General features: G+C 45.0%; 2 protein-coding genes across 5 annotated transcripts; both read right to left on the bottom strand.

The window, feature by feature from the left end:
• Window positions 1–100: 100 nt before the first annotated feature.
• Window positions 101–8,211, bottom strand: Zfp57 (ZFP57 zinc finger protein). 4 transcript variants are annotated; one of them, XM_042684216.1, is made up of 4 exons: window positions 8,163–8,211; window positions 4,166–4,356; window positions 3,197–3,274; window positions 101–1,334 (listed from the first exon to the last, which is right to left on the bottom strand). In XM_042684216.1, exons 2-4 carry the CDS (start codon window positions 4,290–4,292, stop codon window positions 199–201), a joined length of 1,341 nt encoding a protein of 446 aa, XP_042540150.1. In that variant the 5' UTR covers window positions 4,293–4,356; window positions 8,163–8,211; the 3' UTR covers window positions 101–198. The 4 variants fall into 4 exon arrangements, with proteins under 4 accessions (XP_042540150.1, XP_042540149.1, XP_042540151.1 ...); XM_042684215.1 differs by lacking the exon at window positions 8,163–8,211 and adding an exon at window positions 7,453–8,107; XM_042684217.1 differs by lacking the exon at window positions 8,163–8,211 and adding an exon at window positions 7,457–8,107.
• A 5,178-nt stretch (window positions 8,212–13,389) lies between these two features.
• LOC122111406 (putative uncharacterized protein ZNRD1-AS1) lies at window positions 13,390–18,761 on the bottom strand. Its single transcript, XM_042684228.1, has 3 exons — window positions 18,678–18,761; window positions 15,149–15,224; window positions 13,390–14,292 (listed from the first exon to the last, which is right to left on the bottom strand). The coding sequence occupies exons 1-3, from the start codon at window positions 18,683–18,685 to the stop codon at window positions 13,537–13,539; spliced, it is 840 nt and encodes a 279-aa protein (XP_042540162.1). The 5' UTR covers window positions 18,686–18,761; the 3' UTR covers window positions 13,390–13,536.
• Window positions 18,762–18,844: the final 83 nt, after the last annotated feature.

The raw sequence follows: 18,844 nt of genomic DNA, 5'->3' as shown, positions 1-18,844 counted from the left end.
AAGGATAGCGCTCTGCCACTTTGAGCCAGCTCCACTTCTGGTTACTGAGTGCTTAATTGGAGATAAGAGTCTCACGGGAAATTTTCTGCCCGGGCTGGCTTCGAACCGTGATCCTCAGATCTGAGCCTCCTGAGTAGCTAGGGTTACAGGTGTGAGCCACCTGCACCCAGCTGGCCTTTTATTTATGTATCAAGACCTTCACTTATCTTTTGCTTTCCTTCCTTTTTCCACTTTTTTTTTTCTCCGTGGCTTCCCCTCCTCTGGGGCCATAGATCCTAGAAGATCCATTCCCTGCTTGCTTTTAGTCCTTCCTGACCATGGGGGATTGGAAAGGAAGCCCAGCCAGTAACCCAGGACCACCCAGCATTTTGGAGGGCTACCCAGGTTTTGTGGCCTAGGTTCTAGGTCCTTGAGTTTAGAACTGTTCCAGTGATCCAGAAGGTCCTCCTTCACCTCAAAGCAGAGGTCACAGACAGGACAGCAGTAGGTTTTCTGCTCTGGAAAGTGGACCTTCTGATGGTTGGAGAGATCGGCTTCCATGTTAAAAGTCAAGGGACAATGAGGGCAAGAGAAGACCTTGCCTCCTGAGCGCTTCGCTGGAGGAGAGTTGGATCTGCTAGCTAGGCAGACGGCTCTACCACTGGATGCCCGGGTTCTGGTGACAGGAGTCTGGTTCACGTCCACAAGCCCCCGGATGCGCCGTCGGCTCCTAACTGTAGGCGCCTGGAATCCAGCTGTGGAAACTGGAGTCTTTACAACAGGCTTCTGGTTTCCAGCCACTGGCTCCTTGTTTCGATGTATCTTTTGATGGCGTTTGACCTCTGACCGGTCTCGGAAGCGCTTCCCGCACACAGGACACGAATGGGGCCGGTAACCCATATGAACACGGCGGTGCCGGCTCAGACCAGAAGCATCACGGTAGGTCTTGTCACAGAGAGAGCAACTGAAGGGCCTGTCTGCATGATGCAGGCGTCTATGGTAGCTGAGGGCCTGGGGGTTCCCCAACAACTTTCGACACTGGTTACAGCTGTTAACCCGCTTGTGGCTGTGAATACACTGATGGCTATAGAATTGGGAGCGCTTGCTGAAACCGCTGCCACAGCTGTGACACAAAAAAGGTGGTCCAACTCTGGAGGCTTTGCCCACTCGGGTCTTCTCTTTAATCCGATCTAGGGCAGAGAATGGGATATGGCCTTCTTTCTTGGAAGCAAGGGATATTGTCTTATCATTAGTTCCCTCATTGCTCAGATCCTGACCTGGTTCTTGATGCTCCTCTTCCTCTTCCTCTTCTTCCTCTTCCTCCTCCTCTTCTTTCTCCTGTCCCTCCTTGAATCCTGTGGTGAAAGAAGAAATTAACACAGGATTCACTATGACAACACAAGCTTTCTTTTAGTGCAAGCTGCTGGTCCTTTCTGCCACCCCTTTCCTATCCAACATATTCACCCTACCCTAGTACTCATAGACCAGAATTATAAGCAAATAAAGTTTTAACCACAATCTTCCAATAATATCGGATATCTAAACCATATTCTTTGAAATCCATCTTCTCGTTTTTAGTATTGTTCACTCCCACAAACATTCCACAGTATACAATAATCCTCCACCTATGAGTTCACCTCTCAGTGTTTGAGTTAAGCAGTCAACCACAGTCCAAAAATATTAAATGACAAAAAAATTATTTTTTTTCCAGGTCCTGAGACTTGAACTCAGAGCCTGTGCACTGTCCCTGAGCTTCTTTGTGCTCAAGGCTAGCACTCTACTACTAGAGCCACAGCATCACTTCTGGCTTTTGTGAGTGGTTTATTGGAGATAAGAGTCTCAGGGGGACTTTTTTTGCCCAGGCTGGCTTCAAACCACAATCCTCAGATCTCAGCATCCTGAGTAGCTAGGATTACAGGCATAAGCCACTGGCACCCGCTTAAAAAAAAATTCTTTGAGAAATACTACATTTATTTAACTTCTTTTGTACAGATAATAACCATCCTATTTTATTAGGGTTTAATCTCTTACTATGCCTCATGAATAAATCAAGCTTTATCATAGTTCTATATTTGTTTGAAAAAGTATAGTATTATCAGAGTTCAAAGCTATCAGTGCTGGTAGTTTTGGGTGTCCCTGCTAACCTGTCTTGGCATCTCTCTAACCCATTTACTCCTGTCCCAGAAACATGTCTCTCCTTTTCCAACCTATCATCTCACTGCTTCACTTTTCTCTTGAAAGAATTTTTTTAAACTTAATTTTACTATCAATATGATGTACAGAGGGGTTACAGTTACAGTAAGGTAGTGAGTACATTTCTTCTCAAATGTCAAACATTGACTATAAATAGAAAGGGAAGAATGGCAGGCACCAGTTGCTCATGCTGCAAGCCTATCAACAAATGGCTGAGATCTGTGGATCAGTTTGTTCTCCCCTCTTGAAAGAATTTTTTTTTTGGGGGGGGGGTCCGGTAGTGGGGCCTGAACTTTGGGCCTGGGCACTGTCCCTCAGCTCTTCAGCTCAAGGCTAGCACTTTACCACTTGAGCCACAGCACCACTTTCGGTTTTTTTCTTTTTGCTTATGTGGTGCTGAGGAATTGAACCCAGGGCCTCATGCATGCAAGGCAAGCGCTCTACCACTTTCCCAGCCCTTGAAAGAACTTTTTGTTTTGTTTTGTTTTTGGGTCCAGTTGTGGGGCCTGAACTCTGGGCCTGGGCGCTGTCCCTCAGCTTCAGCTCAAGACTAGCACTCTACCACTTGAGCCACAGCGCCACTTCTGGCTTTTTTCTTTTTGCTTATATGGTGCTGAGGAATCAAACCCAGGGCCTCAATCTGGCTTTTTTCTTTTTGCTTATATGGTGCTGAGGAATCAAACCCAGGGCCTCAGGCTTGCAAGGCAAGCGCTCTACCACTGAGCCACCTTCCCAGCCCTTGAAAGAACTTTTTAATCAAAGGAATATCGCTAATGTAACAACCCATATAAGATCTCTCATTTACAACAAACTAAATGATGTTCACTTATTTTGAAAGATTTAGATATTCATCATGAAGTTAAGGGACTTGAGCCTTTGATTTCATGGTCTTTTCCAAGTCTGACTAGACTGGAAAGGTATGTGCTAGGAAAGAATATACTGGGGCTTGATCCTCTCAGTTTGTTCTCCATCCTTTCAGGAATTGTCCTGGACCTTTTATCATCCGTTCCTTTGCAATTCTTACCTGAAGGGAGACTCATGTTGTTTAGGAGACAGAGATCTTCTCTCACCTGCCTCTCCTGCTCAAACTCGGCAATCACAGCTGATTAAGGAAGAAAAATATCCTGACTGATGAGAAGGAATAAGTTGTATTGGTTCCAGACATGGCCCTTTCACATCTGCTATCTCCTGTGTACCCATTTTAAGAATCTTAATCTAGGGCTGGGAAGGTGGCTCAGTGGTAAAGCGCTTGCCTTGCATGCTTGAGGCCCTGGGTTCGATTCCTCAGCACCCATAAGCAAAAAACAAGCCGGAAGTGGTGATGTGGCTCAAGTGGTAGAGCGCTAGCCTTGAGCTGAAGGGCTGAGGGGCAGCACCCAGGCTCAGAGTTCAGGCCCACGACCGGACCCAAAATTAAAAAAAAAAAAACCAAAACAAGAATCTTAATCTAGATTACTTACATGCAGGGAAATGACTTTCAAAAGGCTAGCTCCTAGCAAAGTGCCTGGCACACAAGAGTGACTTAGTTGTATATTTTAAGGTTTTCATTGTTATTAATACTATCTTTGTTTTCATGTCAGCTTTCTTCCTTTCTTTTCTTCTTTTCTTTTTAGTCCTGGAATTGAACTCAGGGTCTGGGGGCTGTCCCTGAATTATTTTGCTCAAGGCTAGTGTTCTACCACTTGAGCCACACTTCCACTTTCAGCTTTTTGAGTAGTTAATTGGAGATAAGAATCTCACAGACTTTTTCCTGCCTTATCTAGCTTTGAACTGCCATCCTCAGATCTGTCTCCTGAGTACTAGGATTATAGGTATGTGCCACCAGAGCTTGGTTTCATTCTAGGTTTAATTTCTTTTCCTTTACTATCTAAGTTTAGCGACCACATCTCTAGTGTCAGAGAGGCTAACAGTAAGCTTCTCTACCTGCCTAGGAAAACCAGATTTTCTGTAGCCCTAGCTCAATGGGGTTGCCTGAAGGACCACAGCCTCTTACCCACAGACTCCAGGTTCTTCAAGATTTCAGTCATAACATCCACGTAAAGGGTCCTCTGACCTGTATCCAAACATTCCCACTCTTCCTGGGTGAAATTCACAGCCACATCCTCCAAGGACACTTGCATTTGGAAGAGCAGGACAGACTAGGAGAGTTTGTAAACGTAGTTTCAAGGTTCAGAAAATTGAAACCTAAGAGAAATATAAAACCATGGAATGAAGAGAGAAACATGGAGACAGGCACAAAATCAGTAATTGTGACTTATAGAAAGGAAAGGAAGAATGAAGACAAAGAAAGAAAATGTGGCAGAAAAAAGTGAAACATTGACTATAAATAGAAAGGAAAGAATAGCCGGGCACCAGTAGCTCATGCCAGTATAGCCTATCAACAAGTGGCTGAGATCTATGGATCACAGTTTGAAGCCAGCTTGGGCAGGAAAGTCTGTGAGATGTTTTTGGGAGGGGGTGGAGGAGTCAGTTGTGGGGCTTGAACCAAGGGCCTGAGCGCTGTCCTTGAGCCTCTTTGTGATCAAAGCTAGTACTCTACCACTTGAGCCACAGTGCTACTCCCAGTTTTTAAGTGGTTAATTGAAGGTAAGAGTCTCACATTGACTTTTTTGCCCAGGTTGGCTTCGAACTGTGATCCTCGGATCTCAGCCTCCTGAGTAACTAGAATTACAGACATGAGCCACCAGTGCCCGTCTCTGTGACTCTTAGCTCCATTAAACTAAAAAGAAAAAGAAAAAGCTGGAAGAGGAACTGTGGCTCAAGTGGTAGAGTGCTAGCTTTGAGCAAAAAAAGCTCAGGGCTAGTGTCAGGGCCAATGTTCAAGTCCCAAGACCAGCACAGAAAAAAGCGGGGGAGGGAAATATGGTTGCTACTCTAACAAAAATTTCAGAAAATAGTCAATGAAAATAGTAGGGAAGAAAGTCTTAGTGCTCCTTTTTCTGTTGCTAGGCTTGAAACATTCTGAGACCCTAGGGAGTCAGGGAAGAGCCAGGGAACAGATGAGAGTTTCAGGAGTCTAGGACCCAGTGCTTCTCTTTCTTATTCTCCTTTCCTTTATCTACATCTTCCACCAGCAGTCTTTCTTCTTGGCTTCCAGCAGGGCTGCTGACACCCTGCCAAACCAAGGGAGCAGCACCTTTTTTCCTATCGTGTCTCTGGCTTTATTTACTTCTGGTTTGGCTCCCAGGAATGTCTATTTAATGATAAGCAGACAGATGGAGAGGTTCTGCTAGGACCTGGGGATTAATATAGGTTCCTGTGACAAGTATGTCCGCTTCAAGGGAAATTCTTCCTTGTTTGTTTTACTGTCCAAATTTGCTTTCACAAGTAAGAATATCTTTAGTTCCCTCAAAGTCTGAACTGTAAAGCTCAGGAACCTGGTTCTCCTGGGCTAAGCTACTACTGTCCAGTAATGCCAGGCTGGGGCTAGGTGTCTGCCTGTCCCAGCCTGCTTTTAGCTACTGGCTGGTGGCCCACCTCTAGGAAACTGAGGTCAGGGAGAGACAACACATCAGCAAGGAGAAAGTTACCTTATAAATCAGTTACCCTGAATAACAACTTCTGAGGCCATTTAAAGTCAAGGATACTCTGGATCTACACGAGAAGTATTGATCGCACCTTAGATCCAGGTGCGATCCATTGAAAAGCAGTTAGGGAATCTGGCCTGCATCTCCACAAGCCACCTTGAGCAAATCTCATCCTCGATATGCTTTCATGGAAAATGTTAATAAACACATTCTCTAAGATTCCTCTCAGGATGAATACACACAGTACTTGCACAGATCAAGCCCAGGGCCTGACTCTAGTATATACTATATACCTATGACCTGGATACTGTGTGTGTGTGTGTGTGTGTGTGTGTGTGTGTGTGTGTGTGTGTACATGTGCACACTAATCTTGGAAATTGAATTTAGGGCCTGGGTGCTGTCCCTGAGCTTTTTTTTTTTTCTTCCTCAAGATTAGCTAGTGCTCTATTACTTAAGCCACAGTTCTACTTTCAGCTTTTAGTAGTTAATTGGAGATAAAGAGTCTCACAGACTTTCAGCTTTTAGTAGTTAATTGGAGATAAAGAGTCTCACAGACTTTCTTGCCTGGCTTCAAAGTGTGATCTTTGGATCTCAGCTTCCTGAGTAGCTAGGAATACAGATGTGAGCTACCAGTAACTGGATTTTTAAATACTCAGTACTCCTAAATTTACAATGGGACAACATCCTCATGAGCTCACCATAACTTAAAACATCATAAAGGAAGAAGTCCATCACAATGCATCTGATTAAGAATATGATAGCTTTCCCCTCCCAACCCCATGGTTGACTTAGGAGCTGCAGCTGGTAGCCTTGACACAGCAGGCAAATATCAAGAAAATTCTATTTACTACACATTGCTAAACTGGGAGCAAAATCAAAATTCAAAGTATTTCAACTTGAATGCATAAGGTTTTCTACCACTGTAAAGTTTGAAGTATCATAAATTGAACCATCATAAATCAGGGATCTTCTGCACATCTAGTCCTTGTAAAGAATACAATCCAACAGAACTCAACTTATTCAAAACTCCTAGTGATTCAGATTCACTGTAATTTCCTGTTCACCTTGAAAAAAGTTTCTGCTCCCACACAAACATGGCTGAAGCCTGCCTCTTCCTGCTGATAGCCAATTCCAGGTGCAAAGAAAAACATAAAAACTTGCCCACTTCTTCGAGAAGAGTAACGGTACTCAAAATATCAGCAAGGAAAAAGGTATCTGATGAACAGTAAATTGGATTCCCAATTCATTTTGCCTCCCTAAAACAGGAAATTGGTTTTCTCTTCTCCTTCCCTCCCTATTTACGACCATGAAAGAATAGATCTAGGATTATTCTCCCACTTTCCAGCTTCAATTAGTGTCCTTAAGATCCTGGTCTTCCGCTTCTACAGCAGAGGAGACCCGCGATAGCCACTGCATCCTGCGTGGCTCTTACTGAGAATGAGTGTCAGAATGGTGCTGATTCTAACTTCTGTGGGAGCTCTGACAGCGGCAGCCATCTCCGACTCTCCATTACCTTTGATGGTATTTGCTTGGCATAAATGACCCCAGGGCTGAACAGGGCTCTGAAGTGGAAGTCTGGATATTCACAGTGGGCTTTTATCTGCCCGGGCCTGGCCCCCACCCTCTCACAATGCAAACCTGCCGAGGGAATGTGTCGCCATCTTTCAATCCTCTTAGTCCTGCTCCCTTTCTTCTCCTGGTTTCTTTCCCACAAAAAAAAAAAAAAAATCGGAGGACAGAAATTCCAACATACATACACAAGCCTTTGAGAGCTTTGTCCATGCAGCCATCTGAGTTCTTCGCTCCTCGGATACGCAAAATGGCTCTCCTAGACTCGTCCTCCCGAGCAGCCGGGGAGGCTGTGCGCGTGAGCTCTCCGCTCGAACCTTCAGGGTCCCCCGCCTGGCCCGCAGATCGCGGCTTCCTCCGGGCAGGCGCAAAGGGCTATTTGGGTCGCCGGGGCCCGCACAGCAGGCGCGCGTTAACGCTCCCCGCGCCCGCCAACGTACTCCAAAACACTCCCATTCAGCTGGGCGCCGGTGGCTCACGCCTAGCTACCCTCGTCGGGATTCGAAGCCGGCCCGGGAAGAAAAGTCCCAGAGGCTCTAGCCTCCTATTAGCCGTCGGCAAAAGGCCGGAAGTGGGGGTGCAGCCCCAGTGGTAGCGCGCCAGCCCCTTAGAGAAAAAGGCGAGCCAAAGCCTCACTGCTGGCACACATACAACATAATCAAAATCGCCCGGTGCCCATCTGTCCCGAGACTTCCTTTCTGGGACCCCGACTCCCGACACGTGCTCGGAGCCCTTTCTTCCCGGGCCGAACTCAGGCTTCCTCCAGGGAGCCTCAGGGCTGGAGGCTGCCCGGGGGTAAGGCGCAGTCTCCCCTCCACGGCCGGGCGGTGCCAGGGGTACCAACCCCGCACCAGCCATTAGAAGGTCGGCGCGACTCCTGCCGGGGTTACTCACCCTCTGGGCGCCGAGTACGCAGACTCCCAGGGCTCGGCCTGGGGACCGCAGCTTCCGCCCAGCTCAACCCGGAGCGCGCGAACCGCCCCAGCTCCGCCTGCTTCCGCTCCCTCCCACCCTCCCACCCACCCCGCCAACTGACCCACTTCGGGCGGTGGTCCCCACTAGGTCCAGAGTGGGCACCCTAAGAAGCCGAACGCTTAGGGGGCACTGCCACGCCCCTCCATCTCTCCACCCCTGCCAGTTGATGTAACATTGGTCCTCCCCTAGCGCTAAGATGCCCCCATAGTCCCAGATCTAATTTATTACTCTTGTAAAAAGTGACACTCGCTTAGAAAACAGTCACTAAAGCTTTTGGAACTCAGCTGGTGAGCCCGAAAGAGAACTTTACAGAGGGGTTAAGAGGCACATATCTTAGAAAAGTCTAGTCAAGGGGGAGAAAACAGAGATAGAAGAGGCAGGGAAACAGCGAGTACCTCACCAGCGTCGTTTCGCCAAGTTATAGAATCCAACTCAACTCTCGCAGTGATTTTCCCCCCTCTTGATAAGCTCAACTAAAATCACAACACTTAAATTTTTTCACTTAACTAGCACTTAATATGGTAAACTGGGCATCAATGGCTCGCACCTGTAATCCTGCTCAGGAGGCTGAGATCTGGGGATGGAGGTTCAAAGCCAGCCAGTTCAGGAAAGACCATGAGACCATTATCTCCAATAACCACCAAACAAGCCAGAAGTGGATCTCTGACACAAATGGTAGAGCACCAACCTTGAGCAAAGTTTTGCTCAGGGACAATTTCCAAGCCCTGAGTTCAAGCCTCAGGGTTTTTTTCAAGTGAGGAAACAGGTCTCAAGCTGTTGAGCGTTGGCCAGACATCAGATCTCACAGCACCAGAACTTGAAACCAAAGCCTCTACAGTAAATAAACTTGGTGGGAAAGGTGGTAGGAGGCACAGACATTGGTTGAAAAGTGATGCGATTTCCACTATCTTCATACCCCCACGAAACATGGTTATAGATGAGGGCATTTGTTCCATTATATATGAAGAAACTAAACCAGTCTTTCAGTAAAGATGGGATTTGACTTTATTTTTTTTTCAATTGTAGAACTTGAACTCAGGGCCTGGGGCACTAGTCCCTGAGCTTTTGTGCTCAAAACTAGCACTCTACCACCTTGAGCCACAGCCCACTTCTAGTTTTCTGGTGGTTAGTTGGAGATGAGCATCTCAAGGACTTTCCTGCCCGAGCTGGCTTCAAACTTTGATCGTTAGATTTCAGCCTTCTGAGTGCTAGGATTACATACAAGTGTGAGCCACCAGCACCCAGCTGACCTGCCTGACCTTGCCTCACCCAAATCTTACCTTGGTTCTAAATCACTTTATTTACAAAAACAGACAGCTAGGCTCTACGCCGTACTTTACTGATAGCACTGCCTATCCTAGCCTGGCACTCTTTTATTTGGGTGAGGTGGGGATGCAGTAATTTATATTCCTACCAACAGAGTATACGGGTCCTGTGTATCAGGGTCCCCTGTCAACCTCCTATTCTCACCATTTGTTATTTGTTTTCCTTAATGATCACCACCCTGACTGGAGCAAGATAAAATCTCAATGATGAGCTGAGCACCAGTGACTTACACTTATAAATCCCTAGCTACTCAGAAGGATCAAATTGAAAGCCAGCCCTAGAAAGAAAATCTGTGAGACTCATTAGATCTAATTAACCACCAAAAAGCTGTGTATGGAGTGGTAGAGTACTAGCCTTAAGCAAAAAAAGGACAGTAACCAGGCCCTTAGTTCAAGCCCCAGTACACACAGACACAGACACAGACACACACACACACACACACACACACACACACACACACACACACACACACACACAGAAATGAATACTGAAGATAAATCAACAAAGTCTCAGACCCCATGGGAAAACTAGAGGAAGACACAGTAAGCTTCTACATAGTGTTGTATGTAGACTCAATATGCACATTTCTGCACAAAAGCCTGGAGCCACCCAACCAACTCTCTGTGGAGACGGGGCTAGGATTTGGTGAGATGTGTGTTGACTAACCCCTATGCCACCTCAGACAACTCTCTGCTCAGTGCTGTACTCACACTTGTCCCCAACTGGTGTGAGTCAGGTTGAGGGTATTACAGTTCTTTATTGTGGGAAAACCTGCTCTGGGATAACAAGAAGCAAGTTGCTTGAGTCACTGATCTTGATGATTTGTACTATGTATATCTCTTTCAGAGAATTGCCTCTTTTCACTCTTTTCTTTTTTGGGGGGGGGGGGGGGAGAGGGGGTCCTGTTGTGGGGCCTGAACTCTGGACCTGGGCGCTGTCCCTCAGCTCTTCAGCTCAAGGCTAGTGCTCTACCACTTGAGCCACAGCTTCCGTTTTTTTTTTCTTTTTGCTTATGTGGTGCTGAGGAATCGAACCCAGGGCCTCATGCATGCAAGGCAAGCGCTCTACCACTGAGCCACCTTCCCAGCCCACTCTTTGCTTTTTTTCTTCTTCTTATTTTTTTGTCGGTCGTGGGGCCTGAACTCTGGGCCTGAGCACTGTCCCTCAGCTCTTCAGCTCAAGGCGAGCGCTCTACCACTTGAGCTACAGTGCCACTTCCAAATCTTTGCTTTTTCATACTATTGGTTTTTTTGTTTTCCTGCTGCTATTGATGCAGGTATGTGTATGTGTGCGCATGCTGTACAGGTTAGAGTTGATTTGTCTAACAGTCCTCCGAGTTCTACGACACAGCCCTGCAGCAGGCAACACCTACTAGTGCTGCGACTTCACAGCTGCCCCTCTAATCTTCTCAGGTTCTTCTAGCAACTTGAAAATGCAAAGAATTTTTTTTTTTTTTGTCGGTCATGAGTCTTGAACTCTGGGCTTGGGCGCTGTCCCTCAGCTCTTCAGCTCAAGGCTAGTGCTCTACCACTTCTATCTCTTTCTACCTTGAGGCAGAGTCCACCATCCCTCAATGGAGAGGAAAATTATGCCATGTGGATTTGGTAAACAAGACTGCAAACAGGACTTTGAGTATGAGGTCTAAGCCAGTTGCTGGAAGCCAGGCATGACCTTGCAAAGGCAAAGATTTGAGGTGAAAAGGAATTTCACCTGTCCTCAACCCTGTGGCCACAGGAGGGCACTGCTGCTCTGCCCTCTTGGATTGGCCCTGCATGCAGGGAGGGGACTTAGCTGCTTTGTGTGATCTGAACTGGGCAGAGATGACCAACATGGAGACTAGGAACCCATGCAGAGATGAAGATGCTTCTGAGAACCCTGGACTGCACAAAAAGCAGAAGACAGGAGAGGTCCCAAGAGTACTTCTCAGTTTGAAGATTCCATCTATTCTCCCAACAACCTCTTTCTCCAGCCTGTTGATAACTCTGGAAAACTGGAAAAAAAAATTATTTCCATCCATTTCTTTTCTGAAGATTCTGTGGTGTGTGTAGCTGGGGATTGAATCCACAGCACTATACACGCTAAGCAAGTGCAAGTGCTCTACTACTGAGCTACATCTCCAATCCCTGAGGGCTATTTTTTTTTTTTTTTTAATTTACAAGTTACCTTTTTAGCAGGGCAAGAGTGGCTCACACCTGTAATCCTAGCTTCTCAAGAGGCTGAGATCTGAGGATCAAGGTTCAAAGCCAGCCCAGGGAGGAAAGTCCATGAGACTCATCTCCAATTAACCACCAGAAAACCGGAAGGGGCACTGTGGCTCAAGTGGTAGCATGCTCATGAAGAGCTCAGGGACAGCACCTAGGCTCAGAGTTCAAGCCCCATGACCAGCAAAAAAGAAATTACAAGTCCCACAATTGGCAATAAATAATAAATAAAAATAACTTTTTTGCCAGTCCTGGGGCTTGAACTCTGGGGCCTAGGTACTGTCCCTGAGCTCATTTTGTTCAAGGCTTTGCTCAAGGCACTCTACCAATTGAGCCATCGCACTACTTCCAGCTTTTTCTGTAATTAACCTGAGATCAGCGTCTTACTGACTTTCTTGGCTGAGCTGGCTTTAAACCCCAATCCTCAGATCTCAGCCTCCTGAGTAACCAGGATTATAGGCATGAGCCACTGGCACCCAGTGCAAAAATTTTTGTATATTTTTGTATATCAGACTCTATTATCATCTTATTTTATTATATACTTATCACAACTCATATAACAATGCCATACAATTTCCCTTCTCATTAAGAAAGTTCTACACTCTTAATCCGAAATGCAATTATTTTGTTTATTCTCAGCATGGTCAGATGATCTATTCTCAAGTGGCCCATAGGAATTTTCTGACTCTTCTCAGAACTCCCTCAGACACATGTGACCTTCCACTCAAGTCCTGAAGGGGAGAAGGCACCCTGAGTTATTGAGTCCTGGATTTCTACCCTGAGATCACCCTGACTTGGCAATGGGATGGAGAGGACCAGGCCCCAGGGCATGAAGTTTATGGAGACCAGGCCTACAGGGAGCAGCTGTGGTACCACCTTCTTGGGAAAAGCAGATATACATGCCATGTTCAACATGAGGGGCTGCCTGAGCCCCTCAGCCTGAGATGGGGAAAGTTAGGGGTTTGGGCACAAAGCTTGTGTGTGGTCAGGAAATACAGGCATCATCTAGAGATCCTCAGCAGGGTCAGGGTCCCTCACCTTTCCTTCCCTTCCCAGGAATTACTGCTGCTCTTGTTCTCCTTGGAACTGTAGTCACCAGAACTGTAGCTATCACTATTATGAGGAGGGAGAAGAACACAGAAGAGATGTAGTAGTATTTGAGTTTTCTTCTCCCACTGGGATATTCTAAGTCCCAGATAAAATGTGCCCATCTCCTGTTTTGTTACTATGAGGCACCATTCACATGTGCATGCTTACTCATAAGTTGAGATATTATTCTCACTTTATATATGAGAAAAATGAACATCAAAAAAGGTAAGCAAGCTGGGTGCTGATAACTTATGCCTGTGATCCTATCTATTCAGAGGCTGAGATCTGATGATTATGGTTCAAAGTCAGCCTGGGCGGGAAAGTCCCTGAGACACATCTCCAATTAACCACCTCAAACTAGAAGTGGAGCTGTGGTAGAATGCTAGCCTTGAGCAAAAATGCTCAGGGACAGTGCCCAAGCCCTGAGTTCAAGCCCCATGACAAATAACAAAACAAAATAAAAAAAAGTTAAGTGTAACAAACACAAAATGTATAAGCAACTGGAACACAAAGCAACCAAAATCTACTGATCAAGTTTTCAAATTCAGAACTATCTTTTACTTCTCATGTGATACAAATGGTAATGTTCACTGAACCCTTAAAAGTGACAAGTGGTAAAATAAATACATAAATTCATTTAAGAGATATGATTTCATCACAAAAACATTGAAACTTAACTAATTTTTTATTTGTCTTATTTGACTTCTCAAAAAGGGTGGCACAGCTAAGAATTTTCTTTCACATGATTTTAAATCTATATTCACTTCCTCTCTATTCTCAGACTTTTCCATAAGAATATTCACTTTAATCAAACTTCTATTGGACGGCTGGTAAAGTGGATACACAATGACTCTTTCAAACTCTTTAATGTCTTTCTTTACTCTCTTGCACTTCTCAGGTGTAGGTAGCTGTTCTTGACTTTTTCTCAAGATTCGGTCCTTGAGTTTTTCCTCTATAATCTCTCTCCCTCGGGTCATTCGCTCCTGATGGTCTTTAATTTGTCTCTGTTCTCTCTCATTTACTTGTTTTCTTCTTTGCGATTTTGGGACGCAAGGCTTTTCTGGCACAATTTTGGGTAATGTTGTTTCACTGGGGGGTTGTGGTTGTCTACAAATTTTGTTCTTAAATTCTTTAGCCTGTCCTGTTCCATGTATGTGCCTTTCTATCTGTTTCCTGTCTCTCTTGGGTAACCAGCAGTATTGTTTTGGCTCCTCTATTCTTTCTTTTGTTCCTCTATTCTTCACTTCTGTCTTTAATTCCATGCCCTTCTCTGCTGTCATCATTTCCATCATTCTTTCATTATAGTAAGATTCTGCTCTGGCAAGCCAGTAGTCAAGAGAAACAGCTTGCTCCTTACAAAGTGTTTCATGCTCCTCTTGGCATTTTTGAGTTATCAACTGTCTTGCTGCTGTTGTATGCACACCACCTAGATTCTGTTAAAGTGAGGTTCAGAATTTCATGAGGCAGTAATCTACTTCCTTGAACACATTTAAACAAGAACCTACTCTCCCTATTTTTTTTTTTTTGTTGTTGTTGTTGTTGCTTGTGGGACTTGAGCTCAGGACCTGCACTGTCCCTGAGCACTTCAGCTCAAGGCAAGTGCTCTACCACTTGAGCCACAGCACCACTTCTGATTTTCTGGTGGTTAATTAGAGATTAGAGTCTCACAGACATTCCTGCCCCAGCTGGCTTTGAACCCTGATCCTCAGATCTCAGCCTCCTGAGTAGCTAGGATTACAGGCATAAGCCACCAGCATCCAGCTCTACTCTCTCTATTAACACCAAGAAAAGATAAATGCTCTTTGCATTTACTTTTGTATAATCATTTAAATTTTATTCCTTTTACTCTCAGGCAAACCTGGGAGTTCTGCAAATGTGAACGGCCACAACCAAAAAGGTGTGTGTGTATGTATATAAATATACATATATACATATATTTGGGAATTTTCAAAATAATACATTGTTATTAACCATGGAAATAGCTTGGAAACATTTAGCAGTATATAAAAGCGAAGGTGGGGCTGGGAAGGTGGCTCAGTGGTAGAGCACTTGCCTTGCATGCATGAGGCTCTGGGTTCGATTCCCCAGCACCACATAAGCAAAAAGAAAAAAGCTGGAAGTGGCACTGTGGCTCAAGCAGTAGAGTGCGAGCCTTGAGCTGAAGAGCCGAGGGACAGTGCCCAGGCCCAGAGTTCAGGCCCACGATCAGACCAAAAAAAAACAAAAACGAAGGTGTCACTTGGGCTCTGAGTAGTCTTATACTATATGATATGAAGATAACTAATTTACCAAGATCTGTTTCTCCAGTGGGGACTGTTGACCTGCAGCAATCCTAGGATCTTTAGACACATGTGCCCAGGCCAATCTAGAAGATAAAAAAAGCCAACATAAATTAGAATGTGGGATATGCCAGCACATCCACTCATTATTGTCTGAGTCAAAGAACTGAATTGCTTTGGCCAAGAACAAGGGCCACTTCCCCAAGGGAAACCATTCCATGCTGATCCTAAGGCTTGATTCATGGCCTGAGTTTTTTGTCCCTGAGTTTTTTGTGCTCAAGGCTAGTGCTCTACCACTTGAGCTCCACTTCTGGCTTTTTATGGTTAATGTCCCATGGACATTCTTGCCCGAGCTGGCTTCGAACCAAGATCTTCAGATCTCAGCCTTCTGAGCAGCTAGGATTACAAGCATGAGCCACGAGCACCCAGTGAGGAATGCTCTTTTAGTAAACAGGGAATCTTCCATATGGACTCAAACCATACTTCTCCTGTGGACTCAGTGTGAACCATTCTGAATCTTGTATTTGTGATTGGTAAGGGAAACAAAAAGGCTCCTTGGTAAGTCCAACTTCTTTTCTGCATGATTGCTCAGTCTCCAAGTCTTTCTTGTCTTCTGAGATAATTTTAGACCTTTGTTTTATCAGTCTGTTCTGCAGTTTCTCAAGACGTGCCTTCTGTGCCTCTATCAATACATACAGCATCTCTGTTCCTTAATATTTGAAAAATTTGCTCATATTTGCTTGCCCATCCCTCTGTCTGGATGCTTGAGGCCGTCATCCATCCTTCACTCTAAGTCCATTTTGAGACAATTCTCTGTTGAAAACTTGAGTTCTTCCAGGTTTATTTATAGCATAGGCTGATGGTCTAGACTATGAATTTTTTACATGTTTATGAGGTCATATTTAAATCACTAAGAATTCCTGGCAACTCCCTTTGTGACTTATGTGCCACTTACAGTTAAAAGCAAAGGTTTGGAGACTGACAGGGCTACATATGAATACTAATTCCATACTTGCTTAGTGTGTCACTCAGGGAACATCACCTCTGCATCCCTTTCCTCATCTATATAATATCTATATAACAAAGAACTAGAACAAGAGAGTGGTACCATGTTTGACATATGGTAGGTTCTCAGCAAATAGGAGCTGTCTGTCTGCTATCTAATATTTAGTCTCATGGACTTCTTAGGCACATTCTTATTTGTATGTGACTGTCCCCCCCCCCCTTTTTTTTTTTTTGGGTCCAGTCGTGGGCCCTGAACTCTGGGCCTGGGCGCTGTCCCTCAGCTCTTCAGCTCAAGGCTAGCACTCTACCACTTGAGCCACAGCGCCACTTCCAGCTTTTTTTTTTTTGCTTATGTGGTACTGAGGAATTGAACCCAGGGTTTCATGCATGCTAGGCAAGCACTCAACCACTGTGCCACCTTCCCAGCCCTTATTAATTTATGTATAGTATCTGGTATTTCATATTAGTCTGTGATCCTAACTTCTCACAATTACTTGAGTATCCTTATCACATATTTAAGCATCTTTTTTTTTTTGCTGGTCATGGGGTCTGAACTCTGGGTCTGGGTGCTGTCCCTCAGCTCTTCAGCTCAAGGCTAGCGCTCTACCACTTGAGCCACAGCGCCACTTCAGGCTTTTTCTGTTTATGTGGTGCTGAGGAATCAAACCCAGGGCCTCATGTTTGCAAGGCATGCACTCTACCACTGAGCTACCTTCCCAGCCCCTTAAGCATCTTTCTTATAGTCAATAACATTGTATCTTTTTGTTCAAGCATTTGCCAATCTTCCCTAAAGTTCATAGGATTTTTTTTTCTTTTTTACAGGCTTGGCTCAAGTGCTATCATTTTATACTCAACACACTTTGTGTTCCAATTATTCATTTGTGCACTTTGAGTCAGATTTCAACTGTGCACACCCAGCCTCAGCTCAAAGCCTCACACAGCTGCTTGATATTTATTGAAGAGTAAGCTTCTAATGAGAAAAGGCCATGCCTTATAATGCTTGTGTTCTTTTATTGTATTAGGATAATATTCAATTGATGATGGATATTTACTAAATATTTGTCAAACTATATGTTTGTCAAACTATAAAGGCTTTTTTTTTCCTTTTTGCTTATGTGGTGCTGAGGAATCAAACCCAGGGCCTCAGGCTTGCAAGGCAAGCGCTCTACCACTGAGCCACCTTCCCAGCCCTAAAGGGAAAGTGGTAATGGTATAGGGACATAGGGATGTGGCTTGATTGTAAAGTGCTTGTTTAGCATGTATTAGATCCTATGTTTGCTACCTTGCACTGCCAAAAAGAAGGGTGGGGGGAGCTAATTTCAAATTCTACTCTGAAAGGAGCTAGAGGAATAAAAATAAAAACTTCCTGGAAGTGGCGCTGTGGCTCAAGCGATAGAGCACTCGCCTTAAGCTGGAGAGAGCGCAAGGACAGCGCCCAAGCCCAGGGTTCAAGCCCCATGACCAAAAAAATAAAATAAAAACTTCCTGCTATCATTAGCTCAGCAATTGATCTCCCTTTATAAGACAAAAAGATACCTATATTTTACCATTAAGTGAAATTATGGGACTCCTCACTTCAGCAGCTTGAGGCTGAGTCTTAAATCCTTTATCATAAAAAAAAGGTTAAAAAATCCTTTATCATGTCTCAGGTTTATAGCAGAGAAAAGAAGATGGAAAGAACAAAGCTTGTACCTTTCTGAGTAGAAAACAGTGATGATAAATCCAGAAGTTGCATGTAAAGGAGCTTGGTGCAGCTCTCAAGTTGGGTGGGTGGTTGTAGGAAGGCTAGAAGGAACTAGGAAACTTATCTAGATACTGTCCCTTCAGGACAAATTTCTACTTATATTTTAAGTTTCAGATGAATGAGAATAGCATTATCCCCATGCTTTGTAAAAGATTAGGAAATGTCAACTGTCTGTCCAATGGATGACAACAATGATTTGGAGTTGGATGAATGGGAGGCATGGTATGAGGGAAGGGGGTGACCAATGATCCGTACTGAAAAAACAAACTGACCCAAATTTTACGAAACCCTAGTCTCACCCATCTGGCAGGCACATAAAGGAGAAAGACAATCTAATTTATTCCTGTTACACCACCTCCACAACCTGAGAATGCCAGTAGTCCCACTTATCCCTTCTTCATTTTATTCTGTACTAAACATCACCCTCACCACTCCAGCCCCTTAATAAACTATCTCAAGTACCCAGAAAGGACCCCTAAAACACAAGAAAGTGGGTGGCTTCTGCAAGGAGGTATTGCCAGGACAGGAGGACCCAAGGCATAACAGCCCTCTAAATGTTTGACTTTTGTTTTAAACACTGCATAGCCGCAATACAAGAAGGGAGAGAGGAAAGTCTCAAGAACGGCAAAAGTTATAGACTTCTCACCAACGCAATCAGTACTCGGTACATTAAGTACAGTTTTCGGGGAGATGTCCCCCCCGCGACGAGGTCTCAGTAGAATGAGAAAGAAAAATGAATAAATATCTCGGGATTGGGTGCTCGTTGGTAAAGCCAGCTGCAGCAGCCCACCTTTGCATCCTAGTCTCTTTCTCCCTCCTCGTCACAGCACCGAGAGGAGCCCGGCGTTGCGCCCTCCGCCCCGGAGCGGTTCGGTTCCCGCAGGGGAGCTAGTGCGCCACTAATTATGACGTCAAGCCCACCGACGCGGGCTGTGTCGACACTCTAGCCCGCCAGGA

This window comes from Dipodomys spectabilis, unplaced genomic scaffold, assembly GCF_019054845.1.
Source record: "Dipodomys spectabilis isolate Male_0828 unplaced genomic scaffold, ASM1905484v1 ptg000085l, whole genome shotgun sequence".
In the NCBI taxonomy this organism is placed as follows: Eukaryota; Metazoa; Chordata; class Mammalia; order Rodentia; family Heteromyidae; genus Dipodomys; species Dipodomys spectabilis.
Note: the sequence above shows the minus strand (reverse complement) of the source record. Positions and strands in the feature narration are given on the sequence as shown.